At 47.3% G+C, this 18,574-nt stretch overlaps 1 protein-coding gene across 2 annotated transcripts in view; it reads left to right on the top strand.

Annotated features, from left to right (window-relative positions):
- ETS1 (ETS proto-oncogene 1, transcription factor) overlaps positions 1 to 17,905 on the top strand; it is a 108,648-nt gene extending 90,743 nt beyond the window's left edge. For both annotated transcript variants that reach the window (XM_082201469.1, XM_082201470.1), the window contains 2 exons: positions 10,887 to 11,005; positions 11,700 to 17,905. In XM_082201469.1, coding sequence (XP_082057595.1) covers positions 10,887 to 11,005; positions 11,700 to 11,915 — 335 coding nt within the window. In that variant the 3' untranslated portion in view covers positions 11,916 to 17,905. The remainder of the gene's footprint in view (positions 1 to 10,886; positions 11,006 to 11,699) is intronic.
- Positions 17,906 to 18,574: the final 669 nt, after the last annotated feature.

Below are 18,574 nucleotides of genomic sequence, written 5' to 3'. Positions count from 1 at the left end.
GCAATTCCCAGAATCCCCTGGCCATTGGGCATGCTGGCTGCAAGGGCTGCTGGGAGTTGGAGTCCAGCCACATCTGGAAGCCACAAGTGAACCAGCCATGAACTGGAGCTTTCCTGGCTCGTGCTCTTGTGTCTGTAAATAGGCTGTGCCAGAGGAAGGGTGGGAGATGCATGCAGGAACATGTGTATTTATGGACGTTTACACATAACTGAGTAACAAATGAAAATGAATCGAAACCCTGTGACTCAACCCTGGGGAGCCAGCTTGAAACAGATCGCTAGGTTAACTTGCCGCCTTTGACTCCCGATGCGAAAGTGATACTTCAGATCCAGATACGAACAGATATGTGACTTTGAATCGGGCGTGCGGAAGCACCTTTTCAGCTTGAAAGAAAATCTAACCGTTTACAAGCACCTATAAACTCGCTAAAATCAGCCTGCAGATGGGATGAGAGGCAGCTTGTCTGACTCTTGACTGATGGGGCATCTCTCACACAGATATATGTTTGCGCACTAAATCAGAGGAGAGCAAATTTCAGGTTTTCAGAATTGTCCTTCTTTGCTAGAACCGCAATGCCTCAGTAGCAACCCTTGACTCCGTGAGTCAGGTGGGACGAGAGGAAAGATTTGCACTTTTGACAAGCTCTCATGCAAGATTCTTCCTCCCCAAGTGCAGCGCCTCTACTGGATCTGGGAACCGGTGTGTGTTTGTGGGGTCGGGAGGTCATTTTTAGGAGCTGTGCACAGAAGGAAGTGGTTGGATGCTTCAGCTTCAAGCTGTGATGAGTGCTTTCTGTTTGCAGGAATAGGTGCTGATAAGAAAACTGGGCTGGGCGTGGGGTTCTGGAGACTGGCTCCCTTCAGCAGTGGGAGTATGGTGATCTGAGCCAAGGGAGAGGAAATCTTCAATCGTTGCAAAGCTGCTAGAGACTTTGGGAGATTAGTCCACACCTCACATGGTGTGAGCGTCAAAACAATTACATTCAGTTATATTGTAGGGGCGGGAAAACATTTTTGGCTCAAGTAAATGTGACTCTCACCTTTGCACGGTGGGCTAGTTTCTCCACACACCCCTCTCTGTCCTCCATCAAGCCAAGCCAAAGGCATCCCAGCCAGGCAAAAACAGTCCCAGAGGGTGCAGGGTCAGGGCAGGGAGCAGTATGGCCTGTGGAGAGCAGGGCCTTATTCAGACTCTGGGCCTGATAGAAATAAACTTGCCAGGAGCTGCTGGCACCAAAGCTGGAAGCTGGCTTAAGTGTAGTAGTTAAGAATGGGAGCTGGGAGCTGTGTTCAAATCACCTCCCTTATGAGCTCACCAACTGAGTGTAAACAAGGCACTGCAGTCTTGGCCAGAGTTCCTTCCTGTAAGGTGGGGAGATGGTTGCCGCATTGTCTTGTCTTACAGGACTGTTGTGAAAACGACCAAGAGCACGAGATTCTTAATCTCAGGGTTGCGGGTTCAAGCCCCACCTTGGGCAAAAGATTCCTGCATTGCAGGGGGTTGGACTCGATGACCCTTGTGGTCCCTTCCAACTCTTCCGTGCTTCTGTGTGCGAATCACTCTGAAGACACGAAACATGGCAGGGAAAAGCGAAGTCAGTATGTGAGAATCCTCTGAGTGAACATGGATGAAAAGCACACAGCATTTATCTCTGCGATAAGCTAAGAAATGGGGCCCTGGGTGTGCTGCTCCTGCTTGGCTGGCAGAGAGGAACTTTCCTTTTTATCGCCAGGGGCCCCAACCCTCTGATGGTATCTGCCTCCGAGCTGCAGAGGTGATGAGGCTCGGAGGAAGCCTGGCCCACGTGGCTTTTGATGTCGCCTGTGGCAAACAGTCAGCCTCCTTGAGCTCCCTTATCTGCCGTCCACATCTTGACCTCATTTCACAAGTTGCCTCCTTTCACAAGTTCACAACGATCCTGCCCTTGGCTTTCTTCTGAAACCAGAGAATTCACAGAAAAGCTCTGTGGCCCCTAACTACTAGTTTGCCGCACTCACTCGGGTGCTCTTGTTAGATTGGGTGACTGGAAAGACACACACACCCACCCTCTGGTGACTGCGCTGGTTGGCTTGGAAAAACAGGGGCGAGAGAGAATGCCACCCTTCAGGTGGAGCTGCTTAATTCAGGTTGGCCCGACTCCATCAAAAGAGGCCAAGGTTGTTGGTGGAAAGGGGACATGCCCATTTTACAGGCTCTACCATTAGACAGAAAGATGCAGCAGGGACAGGGAGGTGAATGTGCCATGCAGCTGCCTTGTGAGCCCCTAAGCTGGCCTGCTTCCTGCACATGCAACAGTGGGAGCTGCCCCATTGCCAGGGTTAAAGGAAGGGGCAGTTCACATTAGCAGCTTAAAATGCAGCAGGGTCACACACAGTGTATTTCAAGTCATGTTTGCATGGGGTTGTTCAAGTCATAAGGGGGTGGGGATGTCTTCACCCAACACTCGTGGCCTTTGGGGTTTGCCCCTCTCCATAACCACCCAAACGTCTATTCGCGAAACCATCCTCTGCACATGTACACATTACCACTCACTCATCCAGTTTTCTAGTTGGACTGAAGTGGGTTTGAAACAACACCACCTCCAACAGCAGTATTTGTCAAGGAAGTACAGGATCGCTATGGATTATAACTAACATAGTGCGAACCTAACAATACCCAACAATGGGAGCAGACTGGATGCAGAGTAAGCGGTCATGTGAACGCACCTTCAAAGCCGGAAGTCTGCTTCTGCTCATGGGATGGAGGAGGACTGCTTAGGGTGCCTTTCTTTGAAGGGGTGCCTGGTTTAAAAGCTCTCCTTTGGAGGATGCTCAGAGATACAGGGCCACCACCAAAAGGCCCTACTGGTTTTGTTCTCCTCCCAGCATGGTACCCAGATTTAGGAACAGAGACATGGCAAGATCCAAACTCACCATCACCTGGGTCAACTCAAGCTGCATTGAATTTCCCAGGAGGTTGTGAGCAACCACCTATTCCTTTGACGTTAAAGACAGAATTACCATCATTCACATACGGCAAAGAACAAGGTGTGTCATAAGGAAGGCTCACAGTTCCTAGCATGAGGTTGCCTTTGAGCCGACAGAGGAACCCAGAAGGCGAGTCCTCGCCCTGCTTCAGTAACTCGGGTTCCACCTGCTTGAAGTTTGCAAATGAGAACAAAATTAGCTCTTTGCATTCATGGTTGGCCGGTGTTGCAGTTTTGTTTTACAGGCTGTCATTTTACCGTCTTGTCCCTTAGGTGATGAAAATTGCAACAAGAATAGTCCTGCCGACTGCACAATTCCCGCATGGGTCTGTTAGTCTGACAATAATACTAATAAGTATAACAATAATAATTTTATTATTTATACCCCACCCATCTGACTTGATTTCCCCAGCCACTCTAGGTGGCTTTCAACATATAAAAATAATAATAAAACATTAAACATAAAAATGCTTCTGATGTAAGCACGTCTCCTGTAAGCTTGGTAACAGCTGCCGCAATAACATATGGGTGAGATCTCCCTATCCTCTTCCCCAAAAATCAACAGAAAAGAAAAGAAAAGATAACTCATCTACATAGGACCCTCTTGCTCTCCCCTCAAACTTTAAGGTCGATGCTTTCTGAGTCATCTTTGAAAGAAAAAGTTTCATCACCTTGGCTCTGATCTTGCCCATATCCTGAACTGATGCAGATGCAGCCAAGAGCTGTCTCTGCTGAGGCCCGAGCAGAGAGGGGATAAGCTAGGACTGGCCATGTAGTTCCCACACCAGGCTTCTCCGTTTCAAAGCAGACGGTAATCTAAGGGTTGAGGGACTCCTCCTGGCATTTCCACACTCCTGGCTGGGTGTGCTACAACGAAAGCCTAGAAATCTGCCATGCAAATATGTCCTGAGGGGAAATGAAGCTCTTTCCAAAATGGGCAAAACCTCCCATCATCATCATCATCATCATCATCATCATCATTATTATTATTATTATTATTATTATTATTATTATTATTATTATTTTATGTGACTGGGTTGCCCCAGCTACTCTGGGTGGCTTCCAACATACATAAAACCTAATGAAACATTATACATCACACACCTCAGCCTTGACTGTTGGTCGGGGGTAGTTGAATGGGGCTGCAGATCATAGCCATGGCATGCTCTGCCGCACCCTGTGGGTGCTGTCATGGGTGCGTATGCAAAGTCCCTGGGCAGATGAGACCTTCAAATAACCCCCACCCCCAAAAAAACACATTACTTTGTACCCCAAAGAATACCTGAACCGAGCTTTCAGAAGGGGGGGGGTCATACCCAAAAGCAGGAATGGGAGAAAACACATAAGCGAATATTTGCTTGTTACTAACATGGCTGCTTCTCAGTTATAAAGGTGGGTCCTTTTCCTCTTCTTTCAAGCTGCTGATGTGCAACAAATAAGTAGGTATGTTTAGACAGGCAGGCAGCTCGTTTGCTTACTTATTTTCTGCCTCATAGCTTCACAACCTTTGCAAGCAGTTTGTCATGTGACAGGGATGCCGCACACTCTATTCCCTAGTATTTTGTCCCATTGAAATCAGAGCCCAATAAAATGTGGGCGGCTCTCATTTTTACAGCTGCTTTGCAAAGCGTCACTGGGAGAACGACAAAAAGCATGTTGAGGCCAGATAAAAACCGCAAGCAAGTAAACTTCCCCTAAACCCCAGATGTACAGAAAAGCTACATTTTAGATATGGTTGATATTCACTAGAGTTCAACGCTAACTGTATGGTTTGGTTGAGATGGTTGCATTTATGTGCCTTGCAATTATAGGGTGATAATCTTTTGAGTGTGGTTGTTTTCAATGTTGCTTTCCAGGGCAGAATGTGTCAGGTTAGAGGTAATGATTGGGGGAATCTGGTAGGTCTTGGTTGAGGTTGGCAGAATCTAGAGCCAGCCCATCGCCTTTCCTTAAACCCCAGTATTGGTTGCATAATGGAACATGGTTCTTCTGACCAGACTAGCTAATAGTTAGTAGAACCAAGGGGACCCTCAGACCCATGTGATGTAACTGTGGAATATCAGGCAAATAAAATAGGTGCACAAACGTAACACCCTTATTTTCATGCCCAAAGCCCCTGCCCCACTACCCATCCTGCCTCATGACACACACACCCAAAGGCTCTACTCTGCCTGCTAGGCATTGCATAAATTGATTCTGCAACATCCCTTGAAGATCCTGCTTCATAGCCCACTAACCTCTACTCAGAGTAGACCTATGGAAATTAATGGACCTACGTTGGCCATGCCTATTAATTCCATTGGGTCTGCACTGAGTAGAAATGAGATGCAATAGAAAAGCATAGCTGCCCATCAACAGGCTTCATGGTCTAAAATATTCTGCACGAGTTGCAGCAGCACAGGTGCCCCTTTGGCATTCAGGTGTCTTCCCTCTCACCTGTGCATGCTGGAGTCGAGGTGCCCCACTCCGTCGCTCCGAAATGTCACTTCTAGGAGACACGGGAATGGGTCACTCAGGAATGACATAGTTACCAACTCCCAACACAACTTTAACAAGGCATTCCCAGAAGGCAAAAATAGAGCCAGTGTCTTAGCTGGAGGTGGGGGTGGGGCAGCAGCGCTAAACGGAGTCTGTGCATAGTAAACTCTGGCAATGGGAGCATCTGGAAGTGGTGCCTGTAGATGTACATTTGCCACACACCCACACCCAGAGGGACTTTCTCCTCAAACAGGGTTCCCACTGTAGTCCCCATTTCATAATCCGTTTGACGAGTCATATTTTCCCGGTGATGCCAGAGAATTCCTAGCGTGTGACTGTCTCCCGACGGCTGCTGCTCAAGGGCTCCCTTCACTCCTCTGGGGGCGAGACAAGGCCCTCCTTTGTGAGTTGCATTTAGCATGTGAGACCCCTCTGGCTGCCTCTATTCTTAGCGCGTGGGGCTCCTTCTCCAGGACAGAGGTCAGCAGGCCGCTGTCAAGGGGCAGGCCGGAACTTTCTCCCTCTTCCTGGTGGGTGGGGAGGGGGTGATGCCTTTTGTGGCGGGCAGTGGGGGGCAGGTCTTGCCCGTGCAACTGACTGGGCTTGGTGGATCCTGCAATGGGTTGAGCTTGCCAGCCTCCGGCTTCCTTCCAAAGGCTTTGAGGATCACGTCACAAAAGGCAGCTTGTCGTCTGCTCCTGCAGCGTCCGTGTCGGAGGGGTCCTCCTGTTTGTAGTGCGCGGACTCTGTGTCTCTAAATGGCATGGAGGAAAGCCCAAGGATCTTTGAGTTCCTGTAGAAATTGAAGTCTGAACCAGAAGGTGGTGGGCTCTCCTTTGTTGGAGGTGTTGAAGCAGAGGTTAGGTGGCCATCTGTCAGGAACTGTTGAGCTATGATTCCTGCATTGCATTAAAAAAAGAATCAAGACTTTTTGAGCTCCACTCTCGCTTTCTTCCTGTCCAGAGCAGCCTTGCCCTCTGCCTGCCTCTCCAAACCAGCTGGACCTCAGTGGTGGTAGCCTCTCCTTCACCTCCTTGCCCGCTGTCCAGCAGCCACTACAAGCTGCCCAAGGGAGGAGGCCAGCAGTGGCAGTCGTGGAGAGGCAACAAGATGCTCCTTTGCTTGTCCTGCTGCTCAGGACAAGAAACAGCTCATCCTCCTCTCCAAGCTCGATGGCAGCGGTACTCGCAGGGGAAATAGGGACATTCCAGGATCAAATCAGAAGCCGGGGTGGTTTTCATAATTCTGACACTGTCCCTAGAAAGTAGGGACACTTGGAGGGTATGCAAGCAGCGTATTATAACAAGGTACAACTGAACTGGGATCTCTAGACCAGGAAAGACTTCTTCTGCAAGTCCAGGGCTGAGTATAAAGGTGGTCAGAGGCACACAGTGATGGTTGATGTCTTTTCCTTTCTCCTTTTCCTGGTGTTGTGTTTGCTGATCCTCCTTGTGTTTGCTGTTAGCTTGCAGGAAGAGCAGGAGGCATGTGTGGTCCTCATCCTTCCTTGGCTAAGCCATGAAATCTTGGCTCTTGCTCTAGCTTCGCTTGGCACAAGAGAGGTGCAAACACAGATCAGGCAGCTCTCGCTAAACCTTGACTTGTTAGGAATGGAAATGCCCTGTAGCTTGAGATGCAGGACTGAATGCTTTTTCCTTCTGGGCAGCCTTCTGAGGGCCACAGAGCAGTGGTAGGCAGGGCCAAGGAACAACAGGTGCAGATTTTACTATCTTAGAATAGGCTAGTTCCTACACACACAGCCCTCCCCGCCCTCCATTCAGTCAAGCCAATAAAGAGGCCTGATCAGAGTTCAAGGACATATTTCCACCCAGGTGAAAACAGAAGAGAATCAGGGCCTGCAATGAGTTCCGAGGGCCAGTTGACGAGGCCTCAAGGGCCACATTACACTCCTAGGCCTGGGGCTTCTTGCTTTTGTCCTAGGAAGTGATGGAAATTCGGGGCAGCCAGTGAGGGCTTTGCTTGACGGGACTGTCTGAAATATTGCCAGTTTTGTTTTTAGTTTAGTTTTGCGCTTGCCTCAACATTTCGCACCAACTTTGTACCTTCACTGTGGATTTGTTGGTGGTAAATTAGAAGCATCTGCTGTTACTGCGGTTGCTGGTGTTGTTGAGCAGGGCTGATTCCTGCCCTTCCTTGTTTCATTGCTTGCTTTGCAAAATAGCTTTTTAAAATTATGAATGGAAGGTCATTGATTCATCGTTCACCCACAAGAGGGGTGAGTGCTCTTGCACTTCAGTCCTGCTTGTGGGCTTCCCAAGGTCATCTGATCATCCACTGTGAGAACAGGATGCTGGGCCAAGATGGGCCATTGGCCTGATCCAGAAGGCTCTGCTGATGTTCTTATCAGGAATAGATCCATTGCATGGAAAGGCGGGATCTTCAGGAGGCCAACATGTTCCCCAGGACTGTGGAAAAAAACCAAGGCCGTTGCTGTTTTTTTTGAGTTGCATATCCAAGCTAGCTGTGAATTTCTCAGCATCTTGGAAACCCAGCTCATGGGAACTTGGAAAGTTTTCCTGGCTGGCTTTGCCAGGCTGGTTTAGATGTGGTCCACATGGCCACAAAGAACTTGGCAGGCTGAGACCGGCGTTGAAGGGCCATTGCAGAGGAGGGTCACATTAAGTTTAGGAAGCTGTTTCCTTATACTGAATTGGACCCAAGGTCTGTCTGGCTCAGCAGTGTCTTCACAGACTGGCAGCAATGGCTCTTCAGGGCTTCGAGCAAGGAATCTCTCCCAGCCCTTACCAAGAGATTCCAGGGACCGAACCTAGAACTTTCTGCACTCCAAGCAGATGTTCTGCCCCTGAGCTATGGTGTCCATTAAGAGGCAGGAAAAAAGGAAGAAGGTAAAGTGTTTGAGGTGCCTAGATATTGAACACCAGGAAGAACTTTCTGGCAGTAAGAGCTGTTCAACAGTTGAGCAGACCCTCTCAGAAGGTGAGCTATCCTTCATTGGAGTTTTTTAAGCAGAAGTTGGATGGTCATTTGTCCTGGATGCTTTAGCTGAGGTTCCTGCATTGCAGGGAGTTGGACTAGATGTCCCTCAAGATCCCTTCCAACTCTACGATTCCATGATGCTGGTGGGGAATGGCAAATAATAGCAGCATTCCCTGACAACCCAGAAACCACAGCATACCTCAGGAGAAGTTGCCTGTCTGCTCTTGAGTGCTGCTGAGTCAAAGAGATGAGTGCGGGTGAGGGGTGTGTTCTAGAAAGAGTTATGAGGGCCGGACATAGAGGGCCGCATTCAACTCCTCCCTGAACCTGAGATTCCCCACCCATGATTCAATGTGTCTAACCCAGTCAACCAAAGTAGACAGACTGTCAGCCCCTCGGTGTGTTTGTGTGTGGCTGGAGACTGGAAACTGGGGGTGCAGCTGACGCCGGGTGCCTGGAGGTGGGGGATATATAAAGCACAAGCCCCGTGGAAGAGAGGCGAGAGCCAGCCACTCCTGATGGCCTATTTCTGGGGTCTGCCTCCTCTCACCTGAATAGCCACAGCGCTGACTCACTGGCTCCGAGCATTCTTGCCTGGGGAGTTTTTGCAGCTTGCTCCTGCATCAACACGCCTTGGATGGACGCCAAATAATTTCCATACCTGCCTCCTCTTTATCACATCTTGGTAAACACTGCCAGGGAACAAAAAGTCAAGGTCAGGGGAGGCGGCTGGCAGCAGCGTGCCGGAGGTCAGGTCTCGGCCAAGGGCCCTTTTTTCGGCAGGTGGGAGGGGAGGAGGCCCGCGCATCAGGGAAATGGTGCCTCCTTTGCCTGGATGCAAAAAAATAAATAAATGTCATATTGCTTAAGCAACTGGGGAACCAGGGCTGAATCTTTGCCCAGGAATCATCCTGCAGGTTTTCGCATTCAGTGGCAACACTGAACCTGCCAGGTTTGCCTCTTCCTCTACTGATGCCCTTGGCAAAGGCTTTTGCAAGAGATGTGCCATGTGGCACGGCATCACCACGTGTGGCACCTCCCTGCTGCTGCCCCTCACCCACACGCTCACGCACATCATGGACTAGAGACCACATAGCCCAGGGGCATCGCGGCTTGTGCTGTTTGGATTAGAGATTGCTCAAAAGACAGATCACCCTTCTCAGTGGACGCCATTGCTTTGCCCTCTGCGATCTGACAGGAGAAGCTCCTTGGCCTGTTTCCCGGGCAGCAAAGGGGGTCGAATCTTGAGCAGGCATGCGGGTGGGCCGCTCTTGAGAGGCGGGTCCAGCCCACCCCTCTGGTATATAATGAAGGCCCATAGCTTGCACCAGAGCCACTTCTCCCTCCCTCCCCATATTGCTGTCACATGTGGTTCTGCTGGACCTTGCAGTAGCATAGTCGGCCGCTGTATTTGGTGCCAAGTTGGAATTTCCCCTAATTCCAGCATTCTGGTTTTCGCCATCCTCATAGTACTCATCACATCTTTAGTGGTTTGAGTAGGTGTAGTCTTGGACGGAGAGGAGGTTATGGCCTCTGCCTGCCCCTCTGAGAATGGAGTATCCCGTTAAAGGGATCCAGAGGAGATGCTTCTGTCCAGACGCCCAGGTGGGGGCAAGGGGCCACAGCACACACACACACCCCAGATGCAATCCAGCAGGGGGGTTATTCCTTCATGTAGGTCAGGGACTCCCTCACTTCCAGCTGACCCCAAACACAAGTCCTTCCAGCTTACTTTTAGCCCAATTTGGGTGGGCCAAAAATGGTGTTATGCATCTTGTTCTTGAGAGTGGGGTGGTCTGAAGGGCACACAGGGAGAACCAAAATGGCACCAGCTGGGTGTGGGTTTTGTGACATCTAGCTGAGTTGTTATGTACTGAGTTTAATAGGATCCAAAATGCAGCAGTCTGATTAGTCCTATAACAATAGGATTCAGAATGCAGCAGTCTGATTGGTCCTAGAACAATAGAACCCAGAATGCAGCAGGAGCCACCCAATCCAGCTCCAGGTGGAAGTGAATCCGCAACCTGATTGGCCTACAGGAGAATCCCGGAATTAGCCAATCACGTGGGGCCCATTGTGTAAATAATGTATATAAAGCAGACATTCTGAGGGAACTTCCATTCCTCCTCACAACTATGAGCTGAATAAAGAGCATGAAATCCACTCTCAACTCTGAGTATATTTCATGAACCCTCCAATATTGCATAATACCTGTGTTTATTAATAGCCACAATATCCAGAGGTGGCTTAAACCCAGGGTGGGTGGAGGACCTTCGATCTGTAGGCCAAATTGAGCTGGCCAAGTCTCCCCAAGGTGAGGGTTTTTCAAAAATGGCAAGCAAGAGTCCTTTGGGTCACTGGCCTGGCAGGTAGCAGACCACTCAGCCACGAAGGGTTGAAAACTTGGTTGGACCTAGTGGACAAGGCGCCTTGCTATGGATTCCATTCTTAATGCTGTTGGGGTCCTTTCCCTTTGCTGTCTTAGGTAGTGGACCGATCCAACTGTGGCAGTTCCTGCTGGAGCTCCTCACAGACAAGTCCTGCCAGTCCTTCATCAGCTGGACAGGCGACGGCTGGGAGTTCAAGCTATCTGATCCGGATGAGGTACGTATGGGCCTGAATCAGGCCTGGAGAGACACTCATGCTATAAGGGAAGGAATAAATAAATAAGGACCTAGAGCAGTGGTTCTCAAAAGTGAGTGGTACTGCTTGTAGGGGGCAGCACAAATCCCTAGGGGGGCACTAAGAGGTAAGGGGGCAGCAGGTGGACTTTCGAAATGACTATGAAACTTTGAAAAGCTGGTATCACTGGATCAAATTTATATTTTGTGTTGAATTAATTAAACTAAGGGCTTATCCGTACTTACCATGCTCTTATCCAGGCATGGTCCATGCTTGAGTAAGGGGGGTGGGTTTGTTGCCCCATGAAAACCTACTCTTTAAAGCTCCATTGGAGCAAATGGCAATCTAATACCCAAATTGATGTATTTAAAAAGTCCACCTCCTGTCTCTCTTCATCGCCTTTCCGTCCCTTCTGCACCCACACCAGATATTTACACCACTACTGAAGGTCTAAGAATCATGGAGTATCCTGGGAACTCTACTTCGTGAAGGATGCTAGGAACTGTAGCTCTGCAAGGTCAGCACCCTTAGCAAACTACAGTTCCCGGGATTCTCCATGACCGCTAAAGCTGCCCGAGGGTATTTTGCGTGATTGGCGTTGACGCGTTTATTTCCCTTCCCTTCCGAGCTCGCCAAGGACTTTCCGTGATGTTTCTGGTGTCCTTGCCATTCCCAGGTTGCAAGGAGGTGGGGCAAGAGGAAAAACAAGCCCAAAATGAACTATGAGAAGTTGAGTCGCGGGCTGCGTTACTACTATGACAAGAACATCATCCACAAGACAGCCGGGAAGCGCTACGTCTACCGTTTTGTGTGTGACCTGCAAAGCTTGCTGGGATACACGCCCGAAGAGCTACACGCCATGTTGGATGTGAAGCCAGATGCCGATGAGTGAAGGGGATGAGCAGGCAAGAGCAGAAGTCCTTGTAGATGGATTCAGGGCATCCATCTAGGCGTTCAATTGAACTTCTGTCATTTGTATTTTTTTTACTGTCATGGTTTTCCTTTTAAAAGAGAGAGAAAGAGAAAGAAACAAGAATTTCCACTGGTTGTAAAAGGGGGGGGGGTGACACATCATGCTTTTGGATGAAACTGTGACATATTTTGGCTGGGAGGAGAAATGGGGGGGGGATTTGAATGTCCTTGGAGAGTTTGATTGGGGGCTGATATTTTAAAAGTCAATGGGGGAAAGAGCCTAAAAGTTAACCGCCCTGTTAGAATCGCATGATAAATAAAGAACTCCCCGCCCTCCCCCCAAGGTGCCATAAACTGACAATCCATAAGCTCGTAAGGCTCCCTTTTGATTTTAAGAGTGAGGAGTGGCCTTTGGGGGGGTGGGGGCAGAGCATCCTCTTCTGCAGGGAAGTCACATTGGTGGTCCTAAATAATTTTGCATTTCAAAGAACAAGTTTGCTTCTTAAGAGGGACCAATACCTTTTTTTTTTGGAATTTGTAAAAAGAATGTTATTTTATTAAAATTTTTGTGCCAGTATTTTTCTCTAAAATAGTCTTAAGCTCTAAGATGGTCTCGGTATTGCAATATTGTGTTGTCGTTGGTGTTTTTATTTTTGTTATGCCAGCTGCGAATTCTGTCAGAATTTTTTTTTGGGGGGGGATACAGAGGCTTTGTAGACCCCTCCAGAAACAGAAGCATTTAACTGTTCAGTAGAAAATCCAGATACACCCTAGGAGTGGTGGGTGGGGAGAGATTTGTGGGTGAATGACTCTTTTGCTTTCACACTGGGTCTCCCACACCTTACTCTGTTTCTGCTCTCCCATTCCAATTGGTGAATCAGTTTTGTGTCTTTGGGAGGGGCGGAGGGGCTCTTTCCATCAATAGTTTTATTTGGACTTTCCTCCACTTTCCCTATGCCTTTTCAAGATATATTAAAGAAAGGTTTTTCTTCCAGCGTTGAACTTTAGGATTGTTTCCAATCCCCTAATTGGTGGGAGGACCCAGCCCTCCATGTCTAATTGGTCGCTGGTTCTTCAGCTTACAGGCCCCAGTTCCTCAATATCTCAGGTTGTGCTTAGAATGGGGTACTTTGTAAACAGAATATCTCTTCCCGCGAAGGTCCCCTAACCGTTCTCAGGTCACCAGTATACATGTAGGAGTATCGTGGAGGAATCTGCCTGCTGGATCCACTCCTGGTGTGTAGAACCTTTCCACAAAGTCAGCTCATTAAGCATCAAGTCAGGGCCAGCAGCCGTGAGCCTAATTCATAGACACACACACCTATTTGCAGTTTCCAAGTAATCTCCATGCCAAACTATGGCTTAGGTAGGGGGGAATGTGGGCTCCTGGAAGTGGGATAGATACCATTTTGTTTCTCCTCCAGTCCTGATGCTCTGCTGTGTTTGCAAAGCCTTGAGCTCCAAACTCAGGCAGTCCCAAAGAAGCAAATGGGAACATTTCCTTCCTAAAAGTGGCTTTTTAAGTTCCTTTTTTATTACAGAAGAAGCCAGTTGAGGTGGTGAAGCGAAATCTACTGATTTATTTGCCTTCCTTGCTCCTTTTTAATGTTCATGATTTAGCTGATGGAATGCTGATGCCATTGAGGCATTGTGGGTGTCAGCACCCTCCCCACCACCCCTCCCCAGCTGTGATTTACAGTGACGACACCTTGTTTTACAGGCCTGGATGTATCCTTGGCAAAGGAGCCACACCAACCCCACCTCCCTGAGTATAACTGCATGTTTGTAACTACGTGTTTGTCAAATTCGCACTTAATAATTTTTACACCAGCCCTTAATGGATCCTAGATCCACATCACTGCGGAAATGTATTGTGTGAATTGACCAGAGTTCCCTTTAGAACAAAACTGGATAACTTAAATCTGTGACCTTAAAGCGGCAAATAGTTGAATGTATTTTAATTTTTGCTTCATGCTGAATCATTTCAATCATGCAGAATTAAAAGAGGGGGAACTCCTGGGTCAATGACGGGCCAGCGGAACTTGAAGCAGATCAGGACTTGAGATAATAACATCTCAGGTTGGCAGGGCTATAAGAAAAAAAGAGCAAACACTGTTGTTGCTAAGGTCCCTTTCTCACGAACGTCAGAGGAGGTGGTAAATCTATTTCAAGTTGCAGGCTGCAGCTGGCAAGATGGAAGTCAGTCCAGAACAGTTTTGCACACACAAAAAAGCAGACAGAAGGAAGGAGTAGAACTGTAATTAATTGAAAAACCAAATTCAAGGTTGTGTCCAACTAGGTTCTACTCAGAGCACAGACCCATTGGAAGTAATGAACCTAAGTTAGTCATTTTTGTTTTATGTATTAAAATGTAATTTATGAATCGCTTCCCATGAGATATCCTGAATTGATAAAGAGTAGAAAGCACATCAGCAACAAAAACATACCTAACTGCTCTGAGTAGAACATTGGAAAGAACCACTGAACCAGAGATGGGAAACATTTGGTTCTCCAGGCACTGTTGAACTACAGCTCCTATCATCCCCCAAAAATGTGGCCCAATGGCCAGGAGTGATGGGAATTGTAGTTCAGCAGGCAAAAGTTCCCCCACGGTTGCCCCAGACATTACACCCCTCTCCTTAGCATGCCAGTCTTTCATGTGCACTGGCTGGCTTGGAGCTTATTGGAAGAGGAGCACTTGATATTTCATGCCTCTGACCATCTGGCTGGGAACAAGGAAGAGCTTCCATGTATTTAGCCATGGCTGATAGGAGATCTTGTTTTTGATTGGTGGGAGATAAAGCTCAGCATTTCTCGGGACAACATAGGACATAGTTTCTGAGTCAAGGATATTGATGGTGGGTGTTCCTGGAATGGGTGTAATGATGACTGAATCTCCAGTTCAGCTAGATTTGATTCCAGTAGAGAGGAAGAAGAGCCAGAGTAGAAGATGAGAGGAAAGAGGGGGTAGTGGGGGGGGGAGGTTGTATCCATAAAGCCAAAAAATGGTGCCTTTCAGCCAGGCATTAGGGAGCCTTTGGCTGTCCAGATGTGGCTCAACTACAATTTCCATCAACTCTGGCCACTGCCTGTTTGCCAGAGTTGTGGAGCCAGAGTTTGGCAACATCTGGAGGGCCAGAGGTTCCCCATCCAAGCTTCAGAGTTTCCCAAACTTGGGTCTCTAGCTGTTGTTGGAATTACAACTCCCATCATCCCTAACAAGCAGGACCAGCAGTCAGGGGTGATGGGAATTGTAGTCTGAAAACATCTGGAAACCCAAGTTTGGGGGACACTGCTTTAGATGTAGGCAAAGAGGGGGAAACACCTGTGGCCACAAACCAGCCAACAGGAGAGAGAAGAGAAGCTGACATGAAGCTATAGGAAACAGCCAGTATTGCAGGTGGCATTTCTGTGTCCCAGAACTACTGAAGCCTGTTCCTGTTGCTGGTTAAGCACCCAACAGGGATAGTTCCACTGGTCTGAAAAGCATAGTCCCAAAATGACCAATTCCCCTGATGAGCTACTCAGGTGTCAGCTGGAAGTTACACTACCCATGTGAAGCTACACCAGAACCTTTGGAGTGCTCATCTGAGAGCTTTTGAGCACTGAGTTGTCCCATCTGTGAGGTGGACTTTGGAAACTTCTGTTTCTGTTTTCAATTAAGCACAGCTCACCATGTTATATAGACTTGATGTGGCTTAAGATTAGATGTAGTTTGTTGAAACAAGCCCATTACAAACCATATTTTAAGAAGCTGGCTTGTTTCAACAAACCACAGTTTAGGTATCAGACTAAGCCCTTCACTGCGGTTGAACTAAAACCAAGTAGAGTCTTCTGAGCTCTTTGCAGCCACATTGGAAATAAGGAAAAGGGGTGGGAGTGGCTCATCCTTGCAGTCCTCAACTGTACCTTGCAAGTGATTAATTCAGTAACTACAGGAAATTCAGTTCAGAAAAACAACAAACAGCCATTTTGCAGCCCAATGGCATAAGTTGTTGGGTTTTCTTTGCAAAAGCAATTCCTTCACTGGAGAGGCAGATTAATAAAGAGTGGGAGAATTGCCCACTCCAGAGTCCTGCCACTGACCTGGATGCAATCTAAGGCAGCAGCTGGAGGGAAACGAATATAGCAAATCCAGGGCTGGGATATTGCCCTCCCTTGTTGAGGGAACAATAGAACTTTGGGTCCTGGGGGTGCAAGGCCTCTCTCTACATCCACCCCAACATGCCTGTTTTTCCTCTTTCCTGACAACAGAGCACTGATGGGGAACGATGACTGCAGAGGTTCCTGTAGCCACAGTGAAGAGGTCTCCATGGGTGGACCTCCTCAGTACCCTCTAGCCCCCAGGGCACCCTCTCAGGGCCCACAGGATTTGTCTCGGTATAGTACAGTGGTACCTCAGGTTACAGACGCTTCAGGTTACAGACTCCGCTAACCCAGAAATAGTACCTTGGGTTAAGAACTTTGCTTCAGGATGAGAACAGAAATCGTGCGGTGGCGGCGCGGCGGCAGCAGGAGGCCCCATTAGCTAAAGTGGTGCTTCAGGTTAAGAACAGTTTCAGGTTAAGAACAGACCTCTGGAACGAATTAAGTTCTTAACCCGAGGTACCACTGTATTATATTGCAACCTGCTTCCGAATTACCATTGAAAATTCTGATCTGATCGTTAAACACCTTGCTCTAGCAGATACGCAGAGGGAACTTGGAAGACACCTTTGCCAAGGATAGCTTTTAATTAATATCTGAAATATAAGGACACCCAATGCTTTTTTTTCTGGGGGTATGCAGGGGTACGCATACCCCTAAACATTTTGTGAATCTAAGTTTGGCCTCATTGAGGGGCAGTATTTAAATATCAGTAGGAAAATGAGAGTACTCCTAAACATTTTTTGTAAGGAAAAAAAGTGCTGAGGACACCTCTCTACGTTTTGGGTGATTTTTGAACCTCACTGTCTTTAGAGAACATATCTGTGGACCAATCCACACATGACAAGGTTTGGATCGTCGGACCAGGAACCGCCGTTCATTGTGGCTTCCTGCTGTGTGTGTCTGTATGTTGGTAGACGTTGTTGTCTCATTCTCACATGGCCTATTTCAGTGTACGTTGTTCAGAAGACTACGCCTAAAAAGTGCTGAGTGTGGAGCATCTCTCTGTGGTGCTGTGTTGATGTGCCAATGTGCCTCCTCTTGCATTCATGTGCCTGGAGATTCACCTCCTTCCTTCCTTCCTTCCTTCCTTCCTTCCTTCCTTCCTTCCTTCCTTCCTTCCTTCCTCCTTCCCTCCCTCTGTTCTGTTTCTGATGGGGTCTCTGTAGCGCCAGTGAACTGTGCACTCCATTCCAAAGAAGTTTGAATAGATGATAACTGATGTATACATATATGTTTATGACAGAAATATCTCCAGGAATTAACTGCCTCAGTGAAACAAGTTATTATTTGAGAAGAAGAAAATGTATGTTGTTTGTACAATTACTATTTTTTGGTCTTTGTTTTTATACCTGGTTTTTTGTTTTTTGTTTTTGTTTTTTTTAAGCTGATAATTTTAGAAGAAGAAAAAGATTGTTATATTATGCTGTTCAACTATTTTCCAACTTGTATTTTCATATAATTTATATTTTATAGAACTGAAAGGGAGAAGAAAAAAAACCTTTAAAAGCAAGATTTTTTTTAATTAAAAAAAAGGAGAAAAAAAAGCAGGTGCTTTTTAGGAAAAAGAAAACCAAACTCATCTGAGGTAGCTTAGAGATGTAGCGATGTCTGTATGTATGTGTGTGTGTTTTTTTAAAAAAAGAATTCCAAAATGCAATTCCCTCCCACACTGAAGACTTAATAGGGAGCGGAGTTGGTTTTGTTTTAATTGCTGATGCTGGCACATCATTCTTCTGGAGAGTCTTTTATATACTGTAGCCTTATTTCATATTGTATTTTAAACCATTTGAAATTTAAAAAAATAAATAAATCACAAAGCTATCCCTTGCCCTGGTCATGGTTGTCAGCATGCTTGGCCTTGTCTTTCGCTGAAGACCACAGGTCACATCGGGGTGGAAAGAGAAACACGTACAGAGTGCCAAAAGGCACGTAGGCAACCTGCTTACAGAGCAGTCATCCCCATTTACTTGCATGAAACTTACATAGATGTTTGATTATATATCCAGTCTGTTTTCCAACATTCACTCAGTAAGGTAAGTAAAAGCTATGCCGGATCAGGCCAACAACCTATCTAGCTCAGCATCCTGTTCTTACAACATCCAACCAGATGGGAAATCCACAAACAGGATCTGAGCATTGCTGCCCATTGTCTCTCAAGACAGATGGATATCAATAACAAAAATAGCTGCCTCCAGCTGTGGAAGCAGACCACAGCCTCCATCATGACTGGTAGCCAAAGACAGCCCTCTACTGCATGAATTTGTCTAACCCTATTTTAAAACCAAACTGGCAACCATCACGGCCTCCAGTGGGAGTGAGTTCCATAGTTTAACTATGCACCAGGTGAAGAAGTTCTTTCTCGATCTGTCTTGAATGTTTCTTCTTAAACCACTTAGAGGTTTTGTTATAATTATTTAATTTTGTTCCTGTTGTTTATTAAATTTATGGGTCATTTTTTCTTGCCAAAGGCAACTCAAAAGCCAAAGAAAC

This window comes from Podarcis vaucheri, assembly GCF_965113315.1.
Source record: "Podarcis vaucheri genome assembly, chromosome: 15".
NCBI lineage: Eukaryota > Metazoa > Chordata > Lepidosauria > Squamata > Lacertidae > Podarcis > Podarcis vaucheri.
This window is presented reverse-complemented; position numbering and strand designations above follow the sequence as displayed.